The sequence below is a fragment of the Caretta caretta genome, chromosome 7, assembly GCF_965140235.1.
Source record: "Caretta caretta isolate rCarCar2 chromosome 7, rCarCar1.hap1, whole genome shotgun sequence".
Lineage (NCBI taxonomy): Eukaryota > Metazoa > Chordata > Testudines > Cheloniidae > Caretta > Caretta caretta.
The window spans coordinates 115,539,750-115,566,826 of record NC_134212.1 but is presented as its reverse complement, the minus strand read 5'-3'; the positions used below and the strand labels follow the sequence as shown (position 1 = coordinate 115,566,826).

The 27,077-nt window shown below is 40.9% G+C and overlaps 1 protein-coding gene across 12 annotated transcripts in view; it reads left to right on the top strand.

The window, feature by feature from the left end:
• VTI1A (vesicle transport through interaction with t-SNAREs 1A) overlaps positions 1–27,077 on the top strand; it is a 340,922-nt gene that overhangs the window by 220,611 nt on the left and 93,234 nt on the right. The window contains exon 9 of one of the 12 annotated variants that reach the window (XM_048857954.2): positions 15,610–16,140. The exons of the other annotated variants lie outside the window; for them this stretch is intronic. Within the exon in view, the coding sequence (XP_048713911.1) occupies positions 15,610–15,673 (64 nt within the window). The 3' untranslated portion in view covers positions 15,674–16,140. Of the gene's footprint in view, positions 1–15,609; positions 16,141–27,077 lie in introns of those variants that run through there. 12 annotated transcript variants of the gene reach the window in all.

Genomic DNA, 27,077 nt, shown 5'->3' with positions numbered 1-27,077 from the left:
CAGTGTGACGCCTGTGTGATTTGATTCTGCAGTAATTCTGATGGAAGCTTTTATGATCTCAAATGCACTGTGATAGTTTAATGTAATATTACGTCTGTCTTTATAACCCTCATTTTCATGCTTTTGGAGAAGTTTTCCTTTCCAGCAGAAATTCTGCATGCTTTGCAGTGGCAATTTTGTTTTTGAAGTTTGAGTAGAATCTGTTTCATCAGTTTTCTAGTGCAGAAAAAAAAAATCCCACTTCAAGGTGCTGTTCTACTCTGAAAAATGATTTGAAATGGTACATTCTTGTGCAAAAGTCTGCTTCCAGTCATGTATCTAGACTCACCTCTGTTTACTCCAGTGATTTATGCTTTGATTCAGCACAGCACTTAAGCACATGCTTAACTGTACGCATGTGAGCATTCCCCTTAACTTGAAGTGAAAGTGGGAGCTAGGGAAAGAGTTTTAACACTTGGTCCTTTCCTTGGGCAGCTATGCACTGCCCCATACTCATGGCTTGCTGCAAAGTGACAACCTAGCCTATAGTGTTTATATTAAATGTATGTCATAAAATACACAGGATGTGTAACATGGGCTTTTAATGTTACTGTGAGAACATTACTTTTTTTTTCATTTCCTGAATTTCAACATTTGTAATTTAAATGTTACACTAATGTAAAAGTTTGTATTGTAATATTAAATTACTCCTTTGTGATCATGAAATATGCCATCTTATACAAATAAAACTGAAAAACTATGTGGCACAACTTATCACAAGATAGTCCTTGAATAATGAACATATTATTGCCCCATGTTATGCCAGAACAAATCTGAGAACTAATTACTACTGGTCATTCTAGTCATTTTTCCCCATTTTAACAGGCAGTCTTATTCCTTTGTTGAAGTGATAGGGAAACATCTGGAAATCTTAAATGTAATGTCAGCATAATTCCTAAGGGTAAACATACTTCATTATTACGAATTCCAACCAGAAAACATGTAAACTTTTGAGACTTGTCAAATAAAGGGGTAAAGTTATCTAAGGATAGAGACGTGTATCAGTAGTACTAAAAAGAAAGAATTTTAAAAAAATCAGTGTACTTTTCACTGGGTTTCGTGTTCTTATTTCAGATATGAAATGTTCTCTTATATATTTTTCAAGATGCATTTCTTGTAATTAATGAGCAGTTAACAGCCAGTTTTCAGGTCTTGCCACACTTCCTACAGACAGTATTCTGCATGTGTGGAAATGATAAAAAGCTCTTTGAAAATCATATTCTGCTTTTACTTAGCACAATAAACACTTCCTCTGAGCCCATCCTGGAAGTCAGGGTGCTTTTCTTGCATGGTGCTGTGCAAATTTCATGCCCTTTGATAGCAGTAGGCACTGAAGATTGTCTGTAGTATGCAGGAAATGCTCAGCACCCCTCAGAATCAGGCCATATATGACAATTTCAGCAGTGCAAGCCATGCCCTGAGGGTCAGTGTGTGCCAGAGTGTCCTTTGCAAAACCCCAATTTTTAGAGGTTAGTAATGCAGGGATAAAAATTTAATCTGAGGTTGAAATGAGGCAAACAAGATCTTAAAGAGAAAGGTAATTGATCTTTTCATTTTAATATTTTCAATACACAGGATAGAAAAAGCTATGCATCTCCACCGCTGAAATCTCGTTATGTTTATGCCACGTCTTAGGCCTGTCACTCACTTATTCAGGCAGAAGTGTGGAGATCACATGCTGGACTTCTGTTTTATTTTTCAGTTTATTTTGCAAGACTTTTTCCCTGTGTCCAATTGACCCCCCTGAGCCCATCATGGACAATACTCTCAACAACCTTCGTAGGATAGTTCCCCCTTTTCTATTTTATGGGCAATGGCCTTTGTTCCCTCTTCTCCATTCCCCCTTTTATACCCCCCGGAATTACTATCTCACTTGGTCCATTCCTGTTCTCCCACAGCGCTCCCACCCACCCCCATGAACTTTGTCCATCTGAACAGCTGGAAATGGCATTGTCAAAAAACGTAAATGTGCTTTGGATAAAGAGCAGGGTCTTAATGGATACTACTAGATCATTCTAGACTACATATACCAAGAATAGTTAAATAGGTTAAATAGCATTTGATTCCTCTAGTTGCACTGTGTTTGAGATATGCTAACTGTCACTAAGAGATCAGAGCTTAAAAGAAGACAGTAAAGTTTATAATATTTTGTTATGGGAGTGAAGCAAAAGGCATTTCACAGTCAGCAACGACATGCCATAGCCAAAATAAGCGTCATGTGCCATAAGTGTAACATCACAGCTCATGCCAGCAAATTGGTGCAGCGCTCTCTCGCGGTGGGCATGCTTAGTTTCTGTTCAGCTGAGTTCTCTCAGATGTGGTGGTGTTGAGAAGCAAAAAATGAGAATATTTTAAATGTTCATCAGATTGTTTATGCTGTGAGGGCGAAGTAGGGAAACCACTAGCATAAGCTGGAAGTGGAAATTGTTCTTGTAATTGGACACAACTCTTCTGGAGTCAGCAATGTTGTACCGGTTAAGGCCAGCACTGAATTGAGGAACATGTTGTTTTAACACTACGGATACTGCCACAGAACAACATGTACCTACGGTTATACTTATTGTATACCAGGCAGTGTATTTAAGACGTTTGTTTATAAACACAAAGTCCTGCTGAGATAATCACAGCTGCATGAAATCCTGCCTTATCAGAGCTTACGCTTTGGTCTTCAAGTTAGTTGAAAGATGAGCAAAATCGTATGTAGATAGATATCATCTCTGTGACTGCTTCTAAAGAGGCTCATGTGTTCTACCATGAGTGTGAAATAACTGGTGCTCAGAAAATATGGTTTTTTGTTTGGCTGGTTTTTTTTGCACTTCTCTGAGTCTGAAGGATATAAATATTTGGTGCACAAAGCTTAATTGTAACCTCCACTTTTCATTGTCAGCCTTATTTGTGGGATTTTTGGAGCATAGATGCAGAAGAAATCCAGAGTTGTCCTAATATGCAACTTTTAGGAGCTCAGATGTTGCCAAACTACAGTTTAATGCACAGACTGCTGCGAACTTTGCAAACTATTTAATTTGTTGGTGTTATGCATTTGTATATCTGAGCTCAGGAATTTGCTTAAGTTGAAACACAGTGAGTAAGAATTTTGAATTTCCATTGTTTGAAACCTTAGTATGAAGAGAGGAGTGAGACAGAAAATAGGAAATGGACCAAAATTTGAAAGGTGAAATCTGTTAGATATTTTAAATCTTTAAAAAAAGGTATGCCGTGTTGTTGCAGCCACGTCGGTCCTACGATATTAGAGAGACAAAGTGGGTGAGGGAGTATCTTTTATTGGACCGACTTCTGTTGGTGAGAGAGAAAAGCTTCCGAGCTTACACAGAGCTCTTCTGCTCTCATTAAAAAACAAACAAACAAAAACCCCTTACCTATCTTCTCTCTTAAAAAAAAAAAAAAAAGATGGAAAGAAAGAAAGGGAGGAAAATATATTGTCAAGAATTACAACTGTTTTTCTTATGAAGCCATTTGTCTACATTGCAGACTGTTCTGCTTATTTTGGAAACAAGTGGAGGGGATAGGGATGCTGTTTAGTAGGCAGAAGACAACCGTATGGACATTGTTGAGTTCCATCATTTGAAGGAGCTGTTTTAGACATTATGGGTGTGATATCCAAACATGCAGAGCATTCCTCTTAATCTGTTCCCACTGAAGTCATTGGAAGTTTTATATTGACTTCAGTAGAAGCAGAGTTAAGCCAGAATTAGACTCTGGTTCTGATCACACACTGGTTTAAAGGACCGACTCCACTAGAAACAGTGTAATCTTCACACTGATGCAAAGTTGGTGTGAGATCAGAGTCTTGCCCTTATTACCTAGCATTTAAGAGCTAGGAGGAGGTATGGGGTGCTGGCTCCAGAAGGGGACTTAGGGCTGGGGGTTGGGGTGCAGGAGGACTGTGGGCTTCTGCCAGCTGACACTTTTCTTGGGCAGCTCCCAGTTGGCAGCGCAGCAGGGCTAAGGCAGTCTCCCTGCCTGCCCTGACGCCACGCTGCTCCCGGAAGCAGCCAGCAGGCCCCTGCGGCCTCTGGGGGGAGGCTGCACATGGCTCTGTACTGCCCCTCCCTGCAGGCACTGCCCACACAGCCCCCATTGGCTGCAGTTCCCCGTTTCTGGCCAATGGAAGCTGCAGGGGAAATGTTTGCAGATGGGAGCAGTGAGCGGAGACCCCTGCCCACCGTGGGGGGGCGCTGGCCACTTCTGGGAGCCTGCCTTAGCCCCGCTGTGCCACCAGACTTTTAGCAGCCAGAGATCATGATCGATTGGCAGAGACTCCAGGATCAACCAGATGATCTTGATCTACCGATTGGTGACCACTGATTTAGAGTATAGAGTTTTCACTTGAGTCAGGAGAGAAAAATGGTGTATTTTTCTAAAGCTAGGGCCTAATCCTGCCAGCTTTACTCACATGAGCAGTTCTTACACAGGTATTCTTATTGCTATCAATGGGACTACTCTTGGATAAGGATTACTCATTTCAGCAGGGATTTGCAGACTCAAGTGGTGACACTCCTCGATGAAATCAACAACCAAGCAAAACTTGATCAGTTGGAAAAAGCTGGTTGCAGATAAGATAGTAGTGCTGTTATGGTGGAACTTATGTCCTTGAGCAGAATGTGTAGATATATTGGACTGGACCTTTGAATCATGGGGAAGAAATGTTCACACATTACTAACCTGCCAACCAGCTGTCTGAAGAATAACAAAGCCCTGAATTAGAAAATGGGGTCTTATAGTGTGAGATTGTTTAGTCTGCTTAGTGGTCAGGGGTATGAGGGTTTGATTATTTTTCCTGTGTCTTAGACATTTTCCACCTTACTGTGGACGATTCGGTTCAGATCAAGAAGGCCTATAAAAGTCACAGCAGGATTTAACTTTGAGGTACTTGGGAGAACTTCTTTAAATTTCACTCCTACAGTTTAAACTACTGTTGAAAATACGTTCTCCATAATACTGCTGTAAATCTATTGAAATCAATTGAGTTACTCCAGATTTACACAAGGATAATGAGAAAACGATTTAATCAAAGGAGCGAATCTTGCAACATGCTTGTCTGAGACAAACTCAAATTGTAAGCAGTAATACTCCTTTTCTCCTATAATTGGGTTCACTAACTCAGGTAAAAAAGTGGCCTTGTCTTCCAGGAGATTCTTAATTCTATTTTTTGAGACAGCTGAGAAATAGGGGAAGCAATATGAATAGTTTATACTTTTGTATCTGGAAACACTAGGGGTCAGACCCTCAGCTGGTGTAAATCATCAGTTTGAAGTCGGGTGCCCACAGATTTACACCAGCTCAGGGTCTGACTCATTTTTTTAAGTAATTGATTTATAAACATGGTTTTGGTTTCGTGTCGCATTTTACTTGGAATTTTATACAATTACATGTGCTAAAGAGTTGTGTCTGTACACAATGGCTCATAATTGGTATTCCTATGCTCCAGCTGAGGAAAATAGTAAAGGAGTTTTTCAGTGACCTGTGTGCATTCTGCAAATATTTATTTACTGTGTTGTGAATGCTAACATGGTTCACCCTGAGGATCTCTCTATGTAGCGTTTATCGTCTATGCAGCGTTTATCATCAGCTTTTGTTTAATTTGCACTTGGTAATATTAAAACAAATTGCATTATCATCCCAAGAAGGGCACTTTAAACATTTGGATTGGATTTTCAATGAAGTGTGACTTAAAGCACCTTCCAGCACTGGACAGTTAAGTCTTCACCTTGCCCTATGCAGAGGATCAACTGGTTACTTAAGAATGGAACATCTATGGCCAAATTCTTTCCTTGATTTGCACTGCTCTGCTTAGACATAATTTGAACTGAAAGCCTGTTTGCATATCCTTCATTAATGATCTGGATGATGAGATGGATGCTCCCTCAGCAAGTTTGCGGATGACACTAAGCTGGGGGGGAAAGGTAGATACGCTGGAGGGTAGGGATAGGGTCCAGAGTGATCTGGATAAATTGGAGGATTGGGCCAAAAGAAATCTGATGGGGTTTAACAAGGACAAATGAAGATCTCTGTACTTAGGATGGAAGAATCCCAGGCACTCCTACAGGCTGAGGACCGACTGGCTAAGCGGCAGTTCTGCAGAAAAGGACCTGTGGATGAGAAGCTGGATATGAGTCAACAGTGTGCCCTTGTTGCCAAGAAGGCTAATGGCATATTGGCCTGCATTAGTAGGAGCATTGCCAGCAGATTGAGGGAAGTGATTATTCCCCTCTATTCGGCACTGTGAGGCCACTTGTGGAGTATTGAGGTCAGTTTTGGGCTCCCCACTACAGAAAGGATGTGATCCAATTGGATAGAGCCCAGAGGAGGGCAATGAAAATGATTAGGGGGCTGGGGCACATGACTTACGAGGAGAGGCTGAGGGAACTGGGGTTATTTAGTCTGCAGAAGAGAAGAGTGAGGGGGGATTTGATAGCAGCCTTCAACTACCTGAAGGGGGGTTCCAAAGAGATGGAGCTAGGCTGTTTTCAGTGGTGGCAGATGACCAAACAAGAAGCAATTGTCTCAAGTTGCAGTGAGGAGGTCTAGGTTGGATATCAGGAAAAACTATTTCACTAGGAGGGTGGTGAAGCACTGGAATGGGTTACCTAGGGAGGTGGTGGAACCTCCATCCTTAGAGGTTTTTAAGGCCTGGCTTGACAAAGCCCTGGCTGGGATGATTTAGTTGTGATTGGTCCTGCTTTGAGCAGGGGGTTGGACGAGGAGACCTCCTGAGGTCTCTTCCAACCCCAGTCTTCTATGATTCTATATTGATATGCTTGTTTTTGAGCAAGTAGGCGGTACATTTAGAAATCTGCAAAGCACTGTGCCCACTTATGATGATGTAGAAATAATAAATTTAAATAGGGGAGGCTGTTTTAAAAATGTGGTTCTCAACCTGCCTTGTCATGCCTTCAATATTGGAAGGCATATGGTTCACTTTATCCATACAGGGAAACTACTTTGCTGTTTTCAGTCACCGCTATATTTTTTAAATGTAGTTTTAAGTGTGAGTGGTACACGTGTTGATTGTGAAGGTACAATTTTTTCAGTACAGCCTTAAGCTAATTACTATTAGTGGCAGTGGGGGCTTGTACCTCATTTGTGAGCAGCTATTTATAATACTGTACCAGTAAAAAGCAATGCTTTACATTGCCATTTTACCACACTATTACACCATTGTGTTTTAATCCACCATAGGTGAAGGAAGAACTTTAGCCATCTGTTTTATTTAATGATATAATCAGTAAACAGTATATGCACTTCACACATTTGGCCATAAAGACGGCCCATATGTTTGGACTGAAAGTTTACATTGTAAATTGGTATATTCACATATCAGCTTGTTTCTAGTTTAAAAGGCTTGCTGTGTTCACAAGATGGTACAAAGCAAGCTCAGTAACAGCTCATACCCAGTGCAGGTGGTGAAGCTAGTTGCCATGTAGATCAAAAGTCAAACAACTGTGACTCTTCCTCTGAAATGACAGTTAGTGAGACAAGGCTGGTCTTATTCCCATAAACAAGAAAGACTTATAGATAGACATACATCATGAACTTATGAGAACAAAAGGGGGTTTCATAATCACCCAGCATCAGAAAGCCCATTACTGCAAACTATTGGAACATAAGCCTTTGAAATACAACAAACATTTTATTTTATTAGATAAAATTTAAAGAAGAGGTTCAGAATTATTAAATTGCCCAGAGCAGTGGTTTTCAAACTTTTTTTCTGGTGACCCAGTTGAAGAAAATTATAGATGTTCACGACCCAACGGAGCTGGGGATGAGGGGTTTGGGGTCTTTGAGGGGCTCAGGGCTGGGGCACAGGGTTGAGATGTGGGGATGAGGGCTGTGGGGTGGGGCCAGGAATGTGGGCTTCAAGGTGTGGGAGGACTTTCTAGGCTGGGGCCAGGAGGTTGGGTGTGGGAGGGGGTCAGGGCTCTGGGCTGGGGGTGCAGGCTCTGGAGTGGGAATGGGGATGAGGGGTTTTGGGTGAAGGAGGGGACTCTGGGTTTGGGGGGGGCTCAGGGCTGGGGTAGAGGATTGGGGCATGGGCTTACCTGCAGTGGCTCCTGGTCAGGGGTGCAGCAGGGGTACTAAGGCAGGCTTCCTGCCTTGCCTGGCACTGCGGACCACGCTGCACCCCGGAAGTGGCCAGCAGCAGGTCTGGCTCCTAGGCGGAGGTGTGCAAGCACCTCCGTGCAGCTGTCACCCGCAGGCACCGCCCCCCTCCTCCCCAGCTCCCATTGGCCAGGACCCAGCCAATGAAAGTGTGGAGCCAGTACTCGGGGTGGGGGCAGCGCACGGAGCTCTGTGACACCCCACCCCCCCACCTAGGAGCCGGACATGCTGCTGGCCACTTCTGGGGTGCGGTGTCACAACAGGTAGGGACGAGCCTGCCTTAGCCGGGCAGCACCGCCAGCAGGACTTTTAATGGCTCAGTGCTGACCGAGCCACCGAGATCCAGTGCCTTACATTCCGCGACCCAGTACTGGGTCTCAATCCACAGTTTGAAAACCACTGTACTAGAGAGTATTTGTGCCACTGAAGTGGTTGCTGATTTAAGAATCTTTGAGACCGGAAGTAGCCCTCTTTCGCAATCAGTTGAATTTTATTTTCAGCAATGTGTAAACAAAACCCATTGCTTATACCAAATAGAGTGGCTGAGTGTTAGACTCTGACATTATAATCAAAGGGGCTGACAAAGGAGGTGCTGTCATAATGAACAGGTCAGACTATGAACAGGAGGCTGCGAGGCAACTCTCCAACACCACATTCTACAGGCCGCTATCCTCTGATCCCACTGAGGAGTACCAAAAGAAACTACACCGTCTGCTCAAGAAACTCCCCGGTACAGCACAGGAATAAATCTACACAGACCACATCCCCAGAGCCCCAACCAGGGGTATTCTATCTGCTATTCAAGATCCATAGACCTGGAAACCCTGGATGCCCCATCATCTCAGGCATCAGCACTCTTACAGCAGGAATATTTGGCTATTTGGACTGTCTCCTCAGACCCTATGCTACCAGTACTCCTAGCTATCTTTGAGACACCACTGACTTCCTAAAAAAGAAAAGGAGTACTTGTGGCACCTTAGAAACTAACCAATTTATTTGAGCATAAGCTTTCGTGAGCTACAGCTCACTTCATCGGATGCATAAAGTGGAAAATGCAGTGATAAATTGGTTAGTCTCTAAGGTGTGCCACAAGTACTCCTTTTCTTTTTGCGAATACAGACTAACACGGCTACTACTCTGAAACCTGTCACTGACTTCCTGAGGAAACTACAATGCATTGGTCATCTTCCTGAAAACACCATCCTGGCCACCATGGATGTAGACGCTCTTTACATCAATATTCCATGTCAGGATGGACTACAAGTGGTCAAGAATAGTATCCTTGGTGAGGCCACAGCACACTTGGTGGCTGAGCTTTGTGACTTTGTCCTCACCCCCAACCATTTCAGATTTGGGGACAACTGATACCTTCAAGTCAGTGGCACTGCTATGGGTCCCCGCATGCCCCACAGTATGCCACAGTATGCCATGAACTTCAATGACCTGTTTCACTGAATCTGTGCATAGGATGAACCAAATATCTCTAAGGTTCTTATTAACCTTGGGCTGATCCTGCTTACACTGAAATACCTGACAGGATTCCAATTGATTCTTTTTATTATTTTATTATTATTATTTTTTTAATTATTTGTGAGGATTTGTGCCTGGTCTCCAGTGTGAAAATTTGACTGGCTATAAGCAGTGAACAGTTAATCAAAAGAAGTGACTCGAGCTGGTGGAGAATGAGTGAGGTTTCAAGGCCCAAAGGATCAAGGCTGACAGTCAAAATGATTAACACAACCCAGCTGCTTAACAAATATTGTTGTTTAATAAAGATGGAGCAGAATTATACGCCATCAGCTTACCATACTTTGCGGCAATCTGTTACAAAAGGAACCTGCTATCTTGTAGGTTTCACTGTATTTTACACTAATTAAATTATTTACATACATATAAAGAAGCCAAAGGTGAAAGCTACCTTACTACATGAGAGATTGAGATTTCATTTTTGCTTTCTATTTTTTATGTGTCTGTACTGACAGGTACTACATACATCCTCAATAACAAAATTTCTTTTAATTAAAAAAAAAGTGTTCGCTTTCTATTCTGTATGGCTAACGTGAAGGCATAGCTCTTTAGGTCTTTTAATCTGTTTCAAGGCCAAGCTATTTATATGAGGGTGGTTTGCCGGCGGGGGGGAAGGGGTTTTTTAGTTCTTTTTTTCCTCTCCATATTTGTAGAGGGAAAAAAGGATATTTTATTTATTCACTAGATTCTTTATGTTGCCTCGAATTGCAGGGATAAAGTATTTTCAAGCTTATGGATGAAGAGAAGATAAAAGGTCTCATTTTATGAGCCATTATATACGCTTTCTAAGTACAGTTTTCTTGTGGCTAAAATATTTAAAATAACACACTAGTCCAGTGTTACTCATGTAGGCTTTTTGTATCCATATTTCATATAAGGTAGATGCTACACTTATGCATGTTTGTGTGCGTTTGATAGCATGTTACCTTCCAATTTTTAACTGTAGCTTTTTTTTATTTTTAATCTTGTAACACTGTTACTCAGTTTTTCTCCTGAACTGGAAAGAAGAATCAAGAAACTGGCTCACTTGTCTTGTAAGAGAAAGGATGGTCTCATGGTTAAGGAACTGGGACTAAGGAGATCTAGGTTGAAATCCTGTGTAACCTTGGGCACATCATTTCCTTGTGCCTCAGCATCCCATCTGTAAAATGAGAATGCTACGACTTCCTGATCTCAGAAGTACATTGTGAGGAAGAAAATTCATTAATCTCTGAATGGTTCTCACGTCCCAAAGCGATGAGCCCAATAGTAGATTTTATAAATGAACAAACTAAATGGCAGTGTTGCCAACTCTGGTGCGAGGTTAGGACTGAGATGGACGTAAAAGAGGGTGAGAGAGAAACATAGAAAGAATTTAGACAAGGGTCTTTGTTTCAGACTTGCTGTTGGAAGGGGCTGTCGTACAACAATCAGTCCCTGAGCATGTTGCTGCTAATGTAGGATTTAGATTGGAGGAGGTGCTAGATCCATGGTGCACTTTCAGCCTGTCAGATTACCTTGTACAGGGGCTGCTATTGGTAAAAATTCCGGCTCCACTGGCCTTTAACATATCAGTTTGGGACATAAGGATGGATGACAATATTTGTGTGGGTTCAACCAATATATAGCTAATCCATACCGTCAGAAACGGCATCTTTCTAATTGCTCTGAACTGTGATGTAATATTCCTGATTGCTATTAAACAGCAATTGCATTTCAAAAGTGAGCTATAATTTCTACAAATGTTTGTACAGTGTTTGAGGATCCTTGAAGATGAAAGAAAATGGATAGAGGCAACATACTATTACTTACCACATAATACTGGAGTGGCTTTAACTCCATGGGCCTAGGTGCTCAGGGGAGATGTGGAGGTGACCCTTTTGGACTCAAGGACAAAAGGATTTATGACCGTTCTATTTTGCAAAGAGCACCGCTATTGCAGTCATCCAGCTTGTATGGGGAATATATATATATAACAGACATTTTTCAGAATGAATGATTATTGATCCTCATTGCCCCATTTGGACTTGGGAGGGTTCTGTAGAGAACCTGCTCTCACATAGCTGACGGTGAATACCACCAAAAAATCTCTTAAACCCCCTTTCCACCAGCACTGACTTGACCTGAAAAAATAGAAACTAAATACAGTTTTTCCACAATAATTAGAAAAATAGCTAGGAGAATAATCTAATGAATCTAAATTTCCCCAAGTAGTGTGCACAATAACACTGTGGTTTGCAAAACTATTGTTGTTCCTTTTATAATCCAAAACTTTCCTTTAATATAAACACATTCCAGATGTATATTCATTTCACAGCTGGGTACACCTGAAAAATGTAGTATCGTGAGCCTGTTCTTTAGCCATCACTCCATATGGAGACTAGAAGAGGGCTCAAATAGTCGTCGCTGCTGGCGGAAATGAAGGTAACACTGCAGTCTCGATGAGGTTTTTGTGAAGAGTTTTTATGGAACACCTCTAGCGCTGGTGCACTTTGCTGGTCATATTTTAACAGTGGCCTTTGAATTATTGATGATTTATTAAAGTAGTACCAGCAAGCCATGGGAAAAATAAAATCCCACATGCCAGAGGACTCATCTTGAGGCATCTAAGTGATCAAATGAGATGAGCCATTTATCATTCTTCAAGAGGGAATTGTTCATGAGCTGTGTTGTTCCTTCATAGCTGGCCAATGGTCTCTTTGGAATAAGACGGAGTATGTTGTTTGTGTGTGTGTCGTTTTGCTTGTCTGCAAAGCACCTAGGACATTGTCAGCATGCTTTATAAATAATATACCTATATATATGCAAACACATTATCCACATTACCCATGGCAATATTTTAATAAACTTTGTTTTACTTTACACACGCACTTTGTATATAAACCATACCAGCAGTGTCCTAGGTGTTTTGCAGACCAGGAGATAGGCTCCCTGCCCCAAAGATGGTGCAATAGAAATAGACTATATATACGTGAGGTATGGGATGCTGTGTATGTTGAAAGAAAAAGACAATGCTTCAGAACATTGATCAGCTTCTGTTTTAGGCACTGGTTGTGTGTGTTTAAAATTCTATTCACTGAAATGAATGGAAATGCTTGTCGCAAGTGCTCATCCTCTGAAACTGAAAGGAGGAGCAGGTGCACAAGATATCAGAGAAGTGCTCTGTTTGATAAATATAGAGAGCTACTCATACTGGAGTTTCTATTTTGTCCTCTTGCTCATTTGACATAATTCAATACAGTTTTTATGGAAAAAATATTACTATGTTTGACCTGTATAATATAGATTGGTTGGGAAGCCTATTAAATCTGGCCCTCTTCTCTAAACTGTAAGTTCTAAGACCAGTTTGAGTTTGGGACCCTCTGTAGCCTGCTTTCTTTGATCCATGATCTGAGAATATGTAATCATCCTCTGAAGAGTTGGATTCCATTGTGACAAGGAAGGAGAGGGGTGGCCCTGAAGAACACATCTTCAGATGGAAAGCCACCCCAATCACTATTCTGTGGTTTTCATCACTCTTTCAGGGGTCTCTTCGTTCTGTGTTGTTACTTATTTGGTTTTTCTTTTATTTCAGTATTAATTTTTGTTAGCATTTTTTGGTAAAACCACCTGCAGAATAATCTTTTTCTTTTTGTATATTGCTATGTTTCTCTAGAGGCTATTGCACAGGCATGAAACATAATCCTAGAAATCTTTCTTACTGGGTGAAGCTTGAGATAAATATTGTTGTATGTTTAGTAGGAGTGGGTCTCTACATATTGACCATGTGTGTCTAAATGATGAGTAATACTTAAAAGCGATGATGGTCTCAAAACATTCCTTAGATGATTATTAGATTGTTTTAATCCTTACATTATTCCAACTGGAAAGTTACGTAAAGATTTGTTTTACATCTCACCAATGAGCAGTTTTTATTTTTTGACCGTCAGCCACCTGGGTCAGTGAAACAAGTTTGTTCACTTTCATTTTAAAGTGAGTTTCACTTTCCAGTTCTCATGCATGGTAAGCACAATGCTTTTGTGTTTGGGTTCCCAGAACCATAGGGGAATATATAAATAAGAAGAAGAAAAAAGAAAGCCCGTACAATTATTTTTCAAAACACCTCTGAAAATATTTTGTCACCTGTTGTTTTATCTTCACCACCTCCCATTTTAAAAATACATGAATGCTGGGCTTATATTACTTGACAGTGACCTCTTAATAAACTAGTTTGTTTGTTAAAAGAAAAAATCCAGCCAGCCTTAATATAAATTGTTTGTCGCATAGTGAGAGTAGTTTGTACATATTCCATCGTAGTAGCCATTCATGTTAGCATTTGCCAAAAGTTACCACACATAAGTGATATCTGAGATATCAGAGATTTTTCTGTATACATAGAAAAGGAAATTACTACCACACCTCAGATTCCACTGTGTAGTAACCTTTTGACAAATGTTGACTTTTTAAATGGTGACCACTCTCCTCAGGTGAGTTGTTGTTTAGTTGTTTTTTCTCATCTGTTTTTTTTTCATACAAAATTAAAGACATTTCAAGTCATGAACAGGTGTTGGGGGTCACAACCAACCTGCCCTTCCCACATTGCTAAACTATAGACAGATCTCAACTCGGTGGGAGGGGAGGAAATGGAAAGGGATGTGGAAAGGGTCATGAAGCACCAAGGTAGGGCAGTTGAACTATGAGGCTAAGGAAATATCTTCATCCACCAGAATGCTAGTAGTGTTAAAACCCTTCTATCATACCTTTCAAAGTAGTGGTTTCAGATACTAGTAACACTGGAACTTTTCTCGAACGCTCTTTCCCTCCCAACCATATTTTTACAATTAAATACTGAACGAGAATTTTTTTTCCTCTTACATTTTCTTAATGTGTCTCAGCTGATTTCTCTGCTGTTGTCTTGTTTGGGGGACAGAGACAAGCCTTCCTTCAAGAAAGACCATTACAACATTGTTGTTGATTTCTTTATAGAAAACTGTCCGTGTGATAAGGCGAACTCTCTGACTGCTTTCTGGGGAAAAAGGAAATGCAAATGTTTTAATTGAAGGCAAAATCCTGCTCTCTGCTGCCCGGGTTAATGAAAGAAAAGAGAGGGCAGAGGAAACCTATGTTATACACCCAGTATAACAGGATTGCAGTGTTGCTTGCAGGGATGCTAGGAAGGGCCCCAGATTTCAACCCCAGACAATGTACCACAGTCCCAAGGGGACATGACTTGCCTGCTTGGGGCGTGGCTCAGCCCCCAGACTCCAACACTTTTGCTGAGGTTAGCAGCATGCTCTAAAACAGATGTATAATGCTCCTTTGGGGGGCAGCACTAAATGGTTTGGTTTTAGTTTCTTTCAGTTTCAGATTTATTTATTTTTACTGGCTAACACTTTTTGATGTCACCATTAATTAGAACTGCAGTGTGGCTATATAAATAAAGTGACCTCTTTACTGCCTTATCCTTACAAAATAGAGCCATCATTTGTAATAGCTTAATACAAATTCACAATAGCACTTTGTTCTCTTTCGCATCACTTGCCAGACTACTACTGTTATGGCCGCTGCTGTATCAGCTAGTTTTGCCACAACACTCATGGATGCCAATATTTTTAATATAATATGAAACACACATTTCCAAACAGCCCAGAGAGACATCTGATTATTAAATCCCTTGACTGTCATCTGGATTTTTGCATCAATTCAGATTTCAAAACTGAACAAGTTGACAGTATCAAGATTAAAAGAAAAATGGAAAATACTCATTTAAAGTAAAAGTATCCAAGAAAACTCTCCCCCTGAAGCAGACTTCTTTATTCTGCATGCACATGGAACAACAGAAAAAAGCCAGGAGTACGTGAAGGCAATAGGCTAGAGTCTATAATTGTGGTCATTAGTAGTTTGCTCAGCTTTAGTGTTATACTCTTTTTATAACCAATAATAATAAATGCTACTTGTTTTTAGGCTTCTCATTCGCTGCTGTTTAGAAGAACTAAAAGGTTGGAAGCTGGAGAAACATTTCTTTTAATACGTTGCATGCATTATGCTTCTCGGAATGGTATTTAGTGTTATTGTTAATGATTGAAACATTAGCATTTAATTGTGTAAAGTACTTAAAGTCCAATATTGCTACTTCTTTGGCTGAGTCCATTAATACTCAAGCATCTGTGAGAAATACATTGAAGCTGAAAGAAAAGGAGGGCACCTTAGAGACTAACAAATTTATTTGAGCATAAGCTTTCGTGAGCTACAGCTCACTGTCATTGAAGTTGAAGAAGGCCATACATGTTCCAGCTATAAAGAGCACCTAATGCTTTTTTCCCCCCAAAGCCTTTAACAAATTAATTTAAAAAATACCATGGTGAGGTGAATAGATAAGAGGCTTTCTTGGTTCAGTTGTGTTTGGTTTTGCTTTTCTCCTGTAATTGCTGGGGTGGTTTTGCTCATAAAGAGGGAACTGATGCCAAGAAGAAGAGGTAATTGCATAGTTCTGTTTTAGGATATTGTGAAACTTCTCAAGTTGACTTAAATAAAATACATCATCATCATTTCTCCATTGAGGGATGTTTATTGTGTATAATTCCTCCGTACACAGTTTGGCATAGTTGGCAGTCCTACTGAAGATATCTCCAGAACTGAATAAACATGGTAGGGGAGCTCGCACAATGGTGCCTGTATTTTGTACTTGATTCCGACTGCCACTATCAGGCTCTCAAGTAAATAATCACTATAATTTTCACCATCACATATGAAATAGGAAAAGATCAAATTGAGCACTGTACTTTCAGTTACCCTTGTCTTGCATTTGGTTCCAGGCAGAGAGACTCTTGCATCTGCACAAATTCGTACTGGGGTTCTAACATGTGCAAGGGTCTCTCCTCTGCATAGACGGCTGTATGTGCATGTGCCTTCCCTTGATATCAGTAGGAGTTACTCATACATGAAGACTAAAATAGACCCAGAAACCTTGTATGTTTTTCAGTCACTGTCAAATTATGATGCAAAATCTTCTCTCTTTGTAATTTTTCAGGGCATTGCTTTTTATGTAATTACATAGTGCCTTTTTAGCACCAAAGAGCCCAGCACTTTCCGGGGCTTTTTTACCCTTTTGTTACAGGACCCTTTGATTATAAAATCATTAACTATGAAAGATGCGACTACATAGTCAAAAAAAATGCTGTTTCCACCAGTGATGGGCCCAAAACTGCTGTTCTGGATACCTCCCACCTTTGGAATTTGCATCCAAATCTGAATTTTGGAGGGGCCATGCCAAAATCTGAGATGGAAACATCACCAAACTTATAAGTATTCCAAATCTATATTCATATTTTGAAGAATAAATATATCTCTACTCTCTGGGGACTTAGTAAGTCAATTTCCAATGGAAGGAAGAGCTTATTTAATTTAAACTAAAATAAAAGGTATGGTGCCTCATTAAATATTTATTTAATGTGTTAATGAGTGTAGCACAGAACAGAAGCAACATGAGCAGAGGCAACACAATCTTTCCCCCCACACTAACTTGTTTTATCCCTGATCTGGGAGACAAAACCAACTCTAGAAATGAGAAGTTAGCTCAGACTCCAGACCCACTCAGCCCTGGGCCTCTGCTGATTCTGCATCTCATTGAATCATTTCAAATCATACAGTAGCTTTCATTCTAAACCCTTATGTGTAGTTGACACTACCGTTTAGGCTGACAAAGCTACGTTTTAAGACAAACCACAGGAAATGGCTTGGAGAGGTGGAGAATATTAAGAAAATATTGTAGTGCTACCTCAGAAATAAAATTAAACATGAGTGACTCTGTTCTGTACAATGTTTAAAGCAGAGGTTTTGATAATTTTATAAAAATACATTAGTTATTGGACACAGATGTGCTTCAAAACATACAGTTGTTTGTCGTAATAACAAAATGTGACATTTGTCATAACAAACTCCTTCAGGCAAGGGTAGTTTAAGCGCTTATAAACAAAGCACTCCCCCCCGTGAGCTTGAACAAATTATATCCCCTTGATACCACTATTTTCTGTGTGAGCTTTGAGAGTGGAAAGTATTCAAGTCATTGTTTACTGTGGAATTTGTTTTAGCTGGGAAGTCAGGTCACAGCCACAAAATCAGAAATAGTTCTTTTAATGCTAATGGACTGTATTTACTCTGGTATGTAGAGAATGGCAACAACAAATCATTAATATGAGAGATTGATAGTGCTATTCAAAATCTTTCATATATGCTCCATGACCCTCTGTTGCAAGATGAGGAAGAACAGTCCTTAACTTCAGTTGTTTGTTCTCTTGTCAGCTTTTTTTCCCCTTGAAAAACAGAAGATTAAACTTTTTTTAAAAAATCCCTGCATTGTATAAAGAACAGTTGAACAAGACACAAATTAATAGTTCATAGTTGGTGTCAGCTTTTTACCAAAAGTAAAAACGCGCCATACGTTCAGGGTAAGGAGTGGTTGTGGAAAGCAATAACTGAAAAAAATAACTGCTTTAAGGCCCAGTCTAAAAACTTTGCTGGTAAAGCAATGTCCATTAGGGGTGTGATTTTTTTTTTCCACCCAATAAATCTATACCAGCTAAAGCCTGTCTGCGGCAGAAATACCGGCATAAAAGCGCTTTTGCTGATATAGTTTATTTTGTTAGGCCTGCTGGTGTAAGAGACACTGGCAAAAACACTTTTTACTGGTACGCTACAGTAGGAGGGTTGGCGATTAAAGCTGTACTGGCTCACCTATACTAGCAAATCTTTTGTAGTGCAGACTACGCTTCCAAATCTACTATTTTTGCATTCAAAGCCGTTTTCCATTCATTCCAATGGTTATTAATTGTCATCGCTATAGCTTTCTAATGTGTTCTTAACTGCTCTGGCTTTGTTGCACTGTAATTACCTTGAATTTATTAATCTGCATTTCATCTTTCAGCCATATTTTGAGAAATGCTAATAAATCTATATTGTAACACATACCCTTGCATGAAAAGAAAGGCATTTATTTACTGTTCCTTGTGTTTAGTGGTTTTCCTGTCTATAGCTCAAGCACAAAAACCAATGTGCTTTCTAGCTTTTTAAAAGAAGAGAAAAATAAATATTCCCTTGGATTTATTTTCTGCTTATTTACACAAATATGTTTATAGTGAAATATGTTTTCTCTGATAAATTAAGAGTCTGTATACCCAGATTCTATAGATCTTTATAGCCATTTTTTAATTAATATAAATTTGGACATGGACTCGGTATTATTAGCTCATGCGATTACATAGTTATATATGTTTCAGAGTAACAGCCGTGTTAGTCTGTATTCGCAAAAAGAAAAGGAGTACTTGTGGCACCTTAGAGACTAACCAATTTATTTGAGCATGAGCTTCGTGAGCTACAGCTCACTTCATCGGATGCATACCGTGGAAACTGCAGCAGACTTTATATATACACAGAGAATATGAAACAATACCTCCTCCCACCCCACTGTCCTGCTGGTAATAGCTTATCTAAAGTGATCATCAGGTTGGGCCATTTCCAGCACAAATCCAGGTTTTCTCACCCTCAACCCCCCCCCCACACACACACACGCACAAATTCACTCTCCTGCTGGTGATAGCCCATCCAAAGTGACAACTCTTTACACAATGTGCATGATAATCAAGTTGGGCCATTTCCTGCACAAATCCAGGTTCTCTCACCCCCCTCCCAAAAACCACACACACAAACTCACTCTCCTGCTGGTAATAGCTCATCCAAACTGACCACTCTCCAAGTTTAAATCCAAGTTAAACCAGAACATCTGGGGGGGCGGGGGGGGTAGGAAAAAACAAGGGGAAATAGGCTACCTTGCATAATGACTTAGCCACTCCCAGTCTCTATTTAAGCCTAAGTTAATAGTATCCAATTTGCAAATGAATTCCAATTCAGCAGTTTCTCGCTGGAGTCTGGATTTGAAGTTTTTTTGTTTTAAGATAGCGACCTTCATGTCTGTGATTGCGTGACCAGAGAGATTGAAGTGTTCTCCGACTGGTTTATGAATGTTATAATTCTTGACATCTGATTTGTGTCCATTTATTCTTTTACGTAGAGACTGTCCAGTTTGACCAATGTAAATGGCAGAGGGGCATTGCTGGCACATGATGGCATATATCACATTGGTGGATGTGCAGGTGAACGAGCCTCTGATAGTGTGGCTGATGTTATTAGGCCCTGTGATGGTGTCCCCTGAATAGATATGTGGGCACAATTGGCAACGGGCTTTGTTGCAAGGATAAGTTCCTGGGTTAGTGGTTCTGTTGTGTGGTATGTGGTTGTTGGTGAGTATTTGCTTCAGGTTGCGGGGCTGTCTGTAGGCAAGGACTGGCCTGTCTCCCAAGATTTGTGAGAGTGTTGGGTCATCCTTTAGGATAGGTTGTAGATCCTTAATAATGCGTTGGAGGGGTTTTAGTTGGGGGCTGAAGGTGACGGCTAGTGGCGTTCTGTTATTTTCTTTGTTAGGCCTGTCCTGTAGTAGGTAACTTCTGGGAACTCTTCTGGCTCTATCAATCTGTTTCTTTACTTCCGCAGGTGGGTATTGTAGTTGTAAGAAAGCTTGACAGAGATCTTGTAGGTGTTTGTCTCTGTCTGAGGGGTTGGAGCAAATGCGGTTGTATCGCAGAGCTTGGCTGTAGACGATGGATTGTGTGGTGTGGTCAGGGTGAAAGCTGGAGGCATGCAGGTAGGAATAGCGGTCAGTAGGTTTCCGGTATAGGGTGGTGTTTATGTGACCATTGTTTATTAGCACTGTAGTGTCCAGGAAGTGGATCTCTTGTGTGGACTGGACCAGGCTGAGGTTGGTGGTGGGATGGAAATTGTTGAAATCATGGTGGAATTCCTCAAGGGCTTCTTTTCCATGGGTCCAGATGATGAAGATGTCATCAATATAGCGCAAGTAGAGTAGGGGCTTTAGGGGACGAGAGCTGAGGAAGCGTTGTTCTAAATCAGCCATAAAAATGTTGGCATACTGTGGGGCCATGCGGGTACCCATAGCAGTGCCGCTGATCTGAAGGTATACATTGTCCCCAAATGTGAAATAGTTATGGGTAAGGACAAAGTCACAAAGTTCAGCCACCAGGTTAGCCGTGACATTATCGGGGATAGTGTTCTTGACGGCTTGTAGTCCATCTTTGTGTGGAATGTTGGTGTAGAGGGCTTCTACATCCATAGTGGCCAGGATGGTGTTATCAGGAAGATCACCGATGGATTGAAGTTTCCTCAGGAAGTCAGTGGTGTCTCAAAGGTAGCTGGGAGTGCTGGTAGCGTAGGGCCTGAGGAGGGAGTCTACATAGCCAGACAATCCTGCTGTCAGGGTGCCAATGCCTGAGATGATGGGGCGCCCAGGATTTCCAGGTTTATGGATCTTGGGTAGTAGATAGAATATCCCAGGTCAGGGTTCCAGGGGTGTGTCTGTGTGGATTTGATCTTGTGCTTTTTCAGGAAGTTTCTTGAGCAAATGCTGTAGTTTCTTTTGGTAACTCTCAGTGGGATCAGAGGGTAATGGCTTGTAGAAACTCGTGTTGAAGAGCTGCCGAGCAGCCTCTTGTTCATATTCCGACCTATTCATGATGACAACAGCACCTCCTTTGTCAGCCTTTTTGATTATGATGTCAGAGTTGTTTCTGAGGCTGTGGATGGCATTGCGTTCCGCATGGCTGAGGTTATGGGGCAAGTGATGCTGCTTTTCCACAATTTCAGCCCGTGCACGTCGGCGGAAGCACTCTATGTAGAAGTCCAGTCTGCTGTTTCGACCTTCAGGAGTAGTCCACCTAGAATCCCTCTTTCTGTAGTGTTGGTAGGGAGACCTCTGTGGATTAGTATGTTGTTCAGAGGTATTTTGGAAATATTCCTTGAGTCGGAGACGTCGAAAATAGGATTCTACATGAGCTTTTCATGTAAACTTTATTCTTGTTGTATATACACTTCGGGGTGAGAAAGGAGTCTGATGATTTTGTACTGAAACTCACTGCCTCAGCTGTGTTCAGTAAGTGGAATCAGAAAGGATAGAAATACATTCCAGGTCCCAGTTTCACTCTTGTGTAAACCCCTCTCTCTCTCCAGAGAGGGAACATTAAGAGGGTAAGAACAATAGTGCTGTCAAGATACCATTAGTGAGGTGATTACTGGATATGTTGCATAGTCTAGCATCCATTATCTGGACTGTGATATCCTCCAGATATTTGGTATGCCCACTGATTTTGTAAACTGTGTGCCCACAGACTGGGTACTGTTTACCAAGATTACACTTACTGTCAGCCATTTTGCTCAGCTCACCTTTGCTTGGTTATAATGTAATGCAATAGAAGGTTGGCATGTTCTTATTTTAATTAAAAAAAGTTATAACTTTGACTTCAATGGGAGTAAAATTAGACCAGTCCTGAGTGCTTTTTAAAACCCCACATTAAAATTCTCTGGATCCAGGACACAGTACAATGTACTGGCATTAAATCTAACTACACTAGAACAATAATTTACTCTGCTAATTAGTTTGTTACCACAAAACCCATTACTATCAATACTGATCTTGAAAATCTTTTTAAAACTAAAAACTAGACTATGATCTGCTAAATAAAATAGATACCCCTCTTATTCTGGTAGGATACAGAAAATTGAGTAGAGGTTTTAAGTGCATTTGGCAGACTGGTCTCTCTAGAGCTATTAGTCAAGATGGTCTATGCTCTGGGTGTCCCTATACCTCTAAATCCCAGAAGCTGGGACTGGATGAGAGGAGATGGATCATTCAGAATTGCCCTATTCTGTTCATGCCCTCTGAAGCATCTGTCACTGGCCACCGTCGGAAGACAGGGTACTGGGCTAGATGGACCATTGCTCTGACCCAGTATGGCCATTCTTGTGTACCATTAACACCTGTTTTTCTATCAAAAACTATTTCAGATAGAAGTATGACATTATGATGAAGGTGAAATTATAGTATGTGGTGTGGAGGTTTAAAGCTGTATTTTGATTTTGAGTGTCTCCGTTTTGGGAACCTTAAATTATCTCATGCTGGTGTCTCAAAAAACATGTTACTCAAAATTAATGGGCCACTTTGGAGCATTAGGCCTTAATGTTTTTTCCGTGTAGCTCTGGAGATTTAGACTCAAATACAGCTTCGATCACAAGTAAAATGAATTGTCTAATACCTTGCTCAAATGCATCCTTTATAAGTTTAGTTTAAAAAAAATTGCCTGCACATGCTCAATACATATTTTTCAAAGGTTTATACAACTTGATGAAGCCAAAATAAATTTTCTCCAAGACAAGCAAAGGCTTTTCTTCTCAGTGATGGCTATTTCCATGCCCTATTTCAGGTTTCATCCTCTAACCATTTCAGCTTCAAATGTCTAGAGCAACAACAGCAAAAGTCACAGCATTTTTTTAATGGGAAAAACTCTGTTTTTTTTTAACTCTTTGCATACTCAAAAAAGCTGATCTCCTTTTCCTCAGACTTAACAAAAAAAAAAATCTGGCAAAAACCAAGAATGGAAAATTTCAGCCTGAAAGATGGAAATATCAGAAAGCTGTGAGCAACTAACTATTAGTAGGAGGTTAAAATGGAAAGAATTACACATCCATTACTGTAGTGGCTGCTATTGCTGTAATATGATGACTTTCAACTGAAGGACTCAAATCATCTCAAAAACTATTCCATGTTCAAGACTCTATGTTCTGACTCTCACAGCCTCAGTAACATGGAAGATACATCTACACTGCACACCTCTTTCAGTGGCATGAAGAGTACATATACGTGACACGTCCCCCTTGCACAGGTATAAGTAACAGTATTGATGTGAGGCACTACTTAGTTGAGTAAAGACGTGCCTGAACCCTGGGGATGAGTACCTGTATGTACTCTGCAATACACTGCTCTCTACTGCCCAAGCAGCACCTCCCCCATCTACACTGCTGTTTTTAGCCGTGTAGTGTCCTGCAGTTGCCTACCCACTACTGGAGTCTTTCCTCACCTCAAGGAAAGACTTGGGCAGTTCCCTGCTACCGGAGACTTTCTCTTTGTCAGGGAGTAGCCAGAGCCTTTCCCCGCTGAAGAGTAAAACTCTGGAAGAGGACAAAGGCTCTGGCAGGGGGGAGTCATTGGGGAAAGGCTCCAACAGCTCCCCACTGCCAAGCCTTTCACTGTAGTCTAGCTACATATACCGTACATGCTGCCTCAAGTGGCGTGCAGTGTAGACGTAGCCTAGGCGTGGTAGCTGGAGGCATTCCGTCCACTGAGTACAAGGGCAAGCATTTTATCTCAGGTGGCTCTGGAGGGAGCATGCTCAGGTGTGGCACTTTATTCCTCCTCCAAAGAGGTGGATGATAGTACCAATGCCGTGTACAAAAATCATGAGTCAAGGCCCCAAAAATCAGATTTAAGAAAAATAATAATGTTCTGTCCTTTTTGTTTGCTTCTCATTTGGTGCCTTTAGCACTCACATTTTCATGCTTTTTTCACAACCATGAGGTTTAGAAAATTAATTGTGCTTGTTTTAAATTAATATTGAGCTTCTCAAGCAATCACAAGACTTCTGGAGCGGGTGCTTTTAAGAAAAATACCAAATATCACAAGGCTTGTAATAAAATTGCATGAGATGGCAACATTGCGTCTTTGAGAGCCAGCCTCACGGCACAATAGGAGAAGAGAGGGAAATGCACACACTTGTGCCTCCAACCAATTGGCCCATTCTCCATTTGGGTCTAGAGTGCATTCAGCCATGCTTGTCATACCCCATTTTCTGGCGTTTAGGAAATGCTTACTTCAGTATTCTGGCTTCCTAATATGTGACTCTGATGGAGCAGGAGAAAAGCAGCTCCTTCCATTCTCCCACTACATCACCTCCTAGAGGAAGCCATAATTTGACTCTGTAAATTTAAACAATATGAAGATTATTTATTCTCAGGGTACCCACATGAGGAAATTCTAAAACAACAGTCTTCGTCCTCTGTTATGTTTCAGAGTAACAGCCATGTTAGTCTGTATTCGCAAAATGAAAAGGAGTACTTGTGGCACCTTAGAGACTAACCAATTTATTTGCGCATGAGCTTTCGTGAGTTACAGCTCACTTCATCCTCTGTTATATAACCTACAAGTAGTTGAAGAAGAAAATGGTATACCTGGGGCAAAACAAGGCTTTCTGAAGGGAGCTTTTACTTGAAAGTTTTTCTCTTTATAATATCAGTTTTCCAGAGATGCAGATGTGCACAATAATCCTAGGGGGATATTGGTATTTTGCCTCTAGGATTGTAAGAGTCCTGTTCCCAAAGCCAAGATATGCAAGGAGCCAAATTGTATTTGAAACTTTTACAAAAGACACATATGGAAGCTCATGGAGTATTGCATTGCAAATCATATATTAAAGAGAGACATGACTCCTGAGCTGCAAAATGAATGGCACGCAGATAGGGAAAGGAGTTCTATATAAAAAATATCCTTAACCACTTGTTTAACTCATTAATCTGCCATTTACTAGGCGTATTTGCACCAGGACAGCCTTTCTGTGATCATTTTTGACAAGCACACAAATGCTTCAGACCCTTTCACCTCTTAGATAACTGTGTAACAATGGCAAAGCAAATATTGATAGTGAGCAATGCTCCTATGAGTTTGTGTGCTGAACAGCTGCCACTTTCCACCCCTGAGCTTGCTGCATATCTGTGCTGAATGAAGTGATTCCTGGCTACAGTTTTGTAAAGGGCTTTGCATTCCTTTGGGATGAAAGGGAATAGCTAAATGTGAGATTTTGGCCCAGTCGGGCTCCCATAGAATTGAATGGGATTTTCACCATTGCCATGACAGTACTGTTACTTACTAACCTGAGCACGTTCCAACGGTTTTGAATGTACCACAAGACCTATTCCAATATTGTGTTTTACCTATAACAACATTTAGGGGTTTTTTTCAGCCCCTTGCCTCTGAGGATTTGAAAATGCTTTTCAAATCTTTATTTCTGGCACAGGGAGTATTATTACCTCCATGTTAACATTTGAGGAAATGAGACATCGAGAGGTGAAGTGACATACTTAGGGAGAAAATAAGGAACAAAAATGTACCCACAGTCACAGAGGAAACCATGGTAGAACCAAGACAAGAGCCCACGTCTCCTGACTCTTAATTCCTATACCTTAGCCACAAAATAGCTTTTCCTCTCATACTGTCTTTCCTTACTCACCATCCCAATCCTAGCATGTGTTGCCAAAACACTCTAGCAAATGTGATAACCCAGGTCTTCTGAGGCCATGACAGAAAACATCATACACCGCCATCTCTGAGACGATGGAAAGTGGTCTATAATGTACATTCCCTAATAGTCTCAGATTGTTGTTTCAACCTAAATTCTCTATTCCTTTAAGAAGGGGTACTTGCAGCCTTGAAAATAATGTTGTAAAGAGTATGCCTCAAACGTGCCTTTAGCATGGGGCTCCGCTGTTACAGTTCAGAAGCCTAAAAGGTGTTGTTCCCTTCTAAGTAACTACAATATTTTCTGTAAGAGGTCAGGTTCATTTAGCTACAGTTGTGAGGAACAACATCTGAAACTGTAACTACAGACCAATAGGCTGAACTATTCTCTCATTTTGAAAGACACATTTTGGATTAATATTTTGCATAGCATAATTAACCCCAACACATTTTAAAAGCTGAAAAAAAATTATAATAAACATCTGCATGGTTGTAATTGTCATAAAGCAGGTCAGTATGACTTAAACAGGCATGGTATTTATCTTCTGACTACAGTATATTGTTAATGGTAATCCATTAAATGGGCCAGTCTTTAGCACACTTCATGTGGGTATATAAAAGGCCTAAGATCCATGTGTATCTGCTATGAGGGGAGGAAAAGTGAGTAAAAGCAAAGGTAAGTCCTCAAATGTTGATTCTCCTTTTCCATGCATGCTATGGAGAAAACCTCCACAGAGATTGGAAATATAGATGTCAGGGATGAAGCCTTTGTACATTGCAAAGATTCATCTAGCCTCAGTTTGACAAAGGAAGAGAATCATCAGGCCTTGTCACTGTTCCCCAAAGCTCTTAAGCACATGCTTAATTGTAAGCACATGAGTAGACTATGGAGGTCAATGGAATTACTCACATGGTTAAAATTGTTCTGCTGGGTTGGAGTCTGTTCCCTTTAAACACAATATACACACACAGTAGCAGGACACAGCTGTGAGGCATCCCTGGGAATTACTTGTTGTGTGGAAGTGAGGATAGTCTGCAGCAGAGCCCTTTTACTGAGGCTGTGCTAGCTTCCTGGCTACTGGGCCCTCTGTACGTATGCATGTGAAAAGGCATTGGCTGGTTATTGCCACTTGAAAGACCCAGAAGTGCTCATCAGCTGGCAAAAGGGTCCAGAAGGGAGCCACTGTAGATGTTACTGTTGGAATGATCTCTATCGTATCTTTGTTCTCTGGGATGATATGAT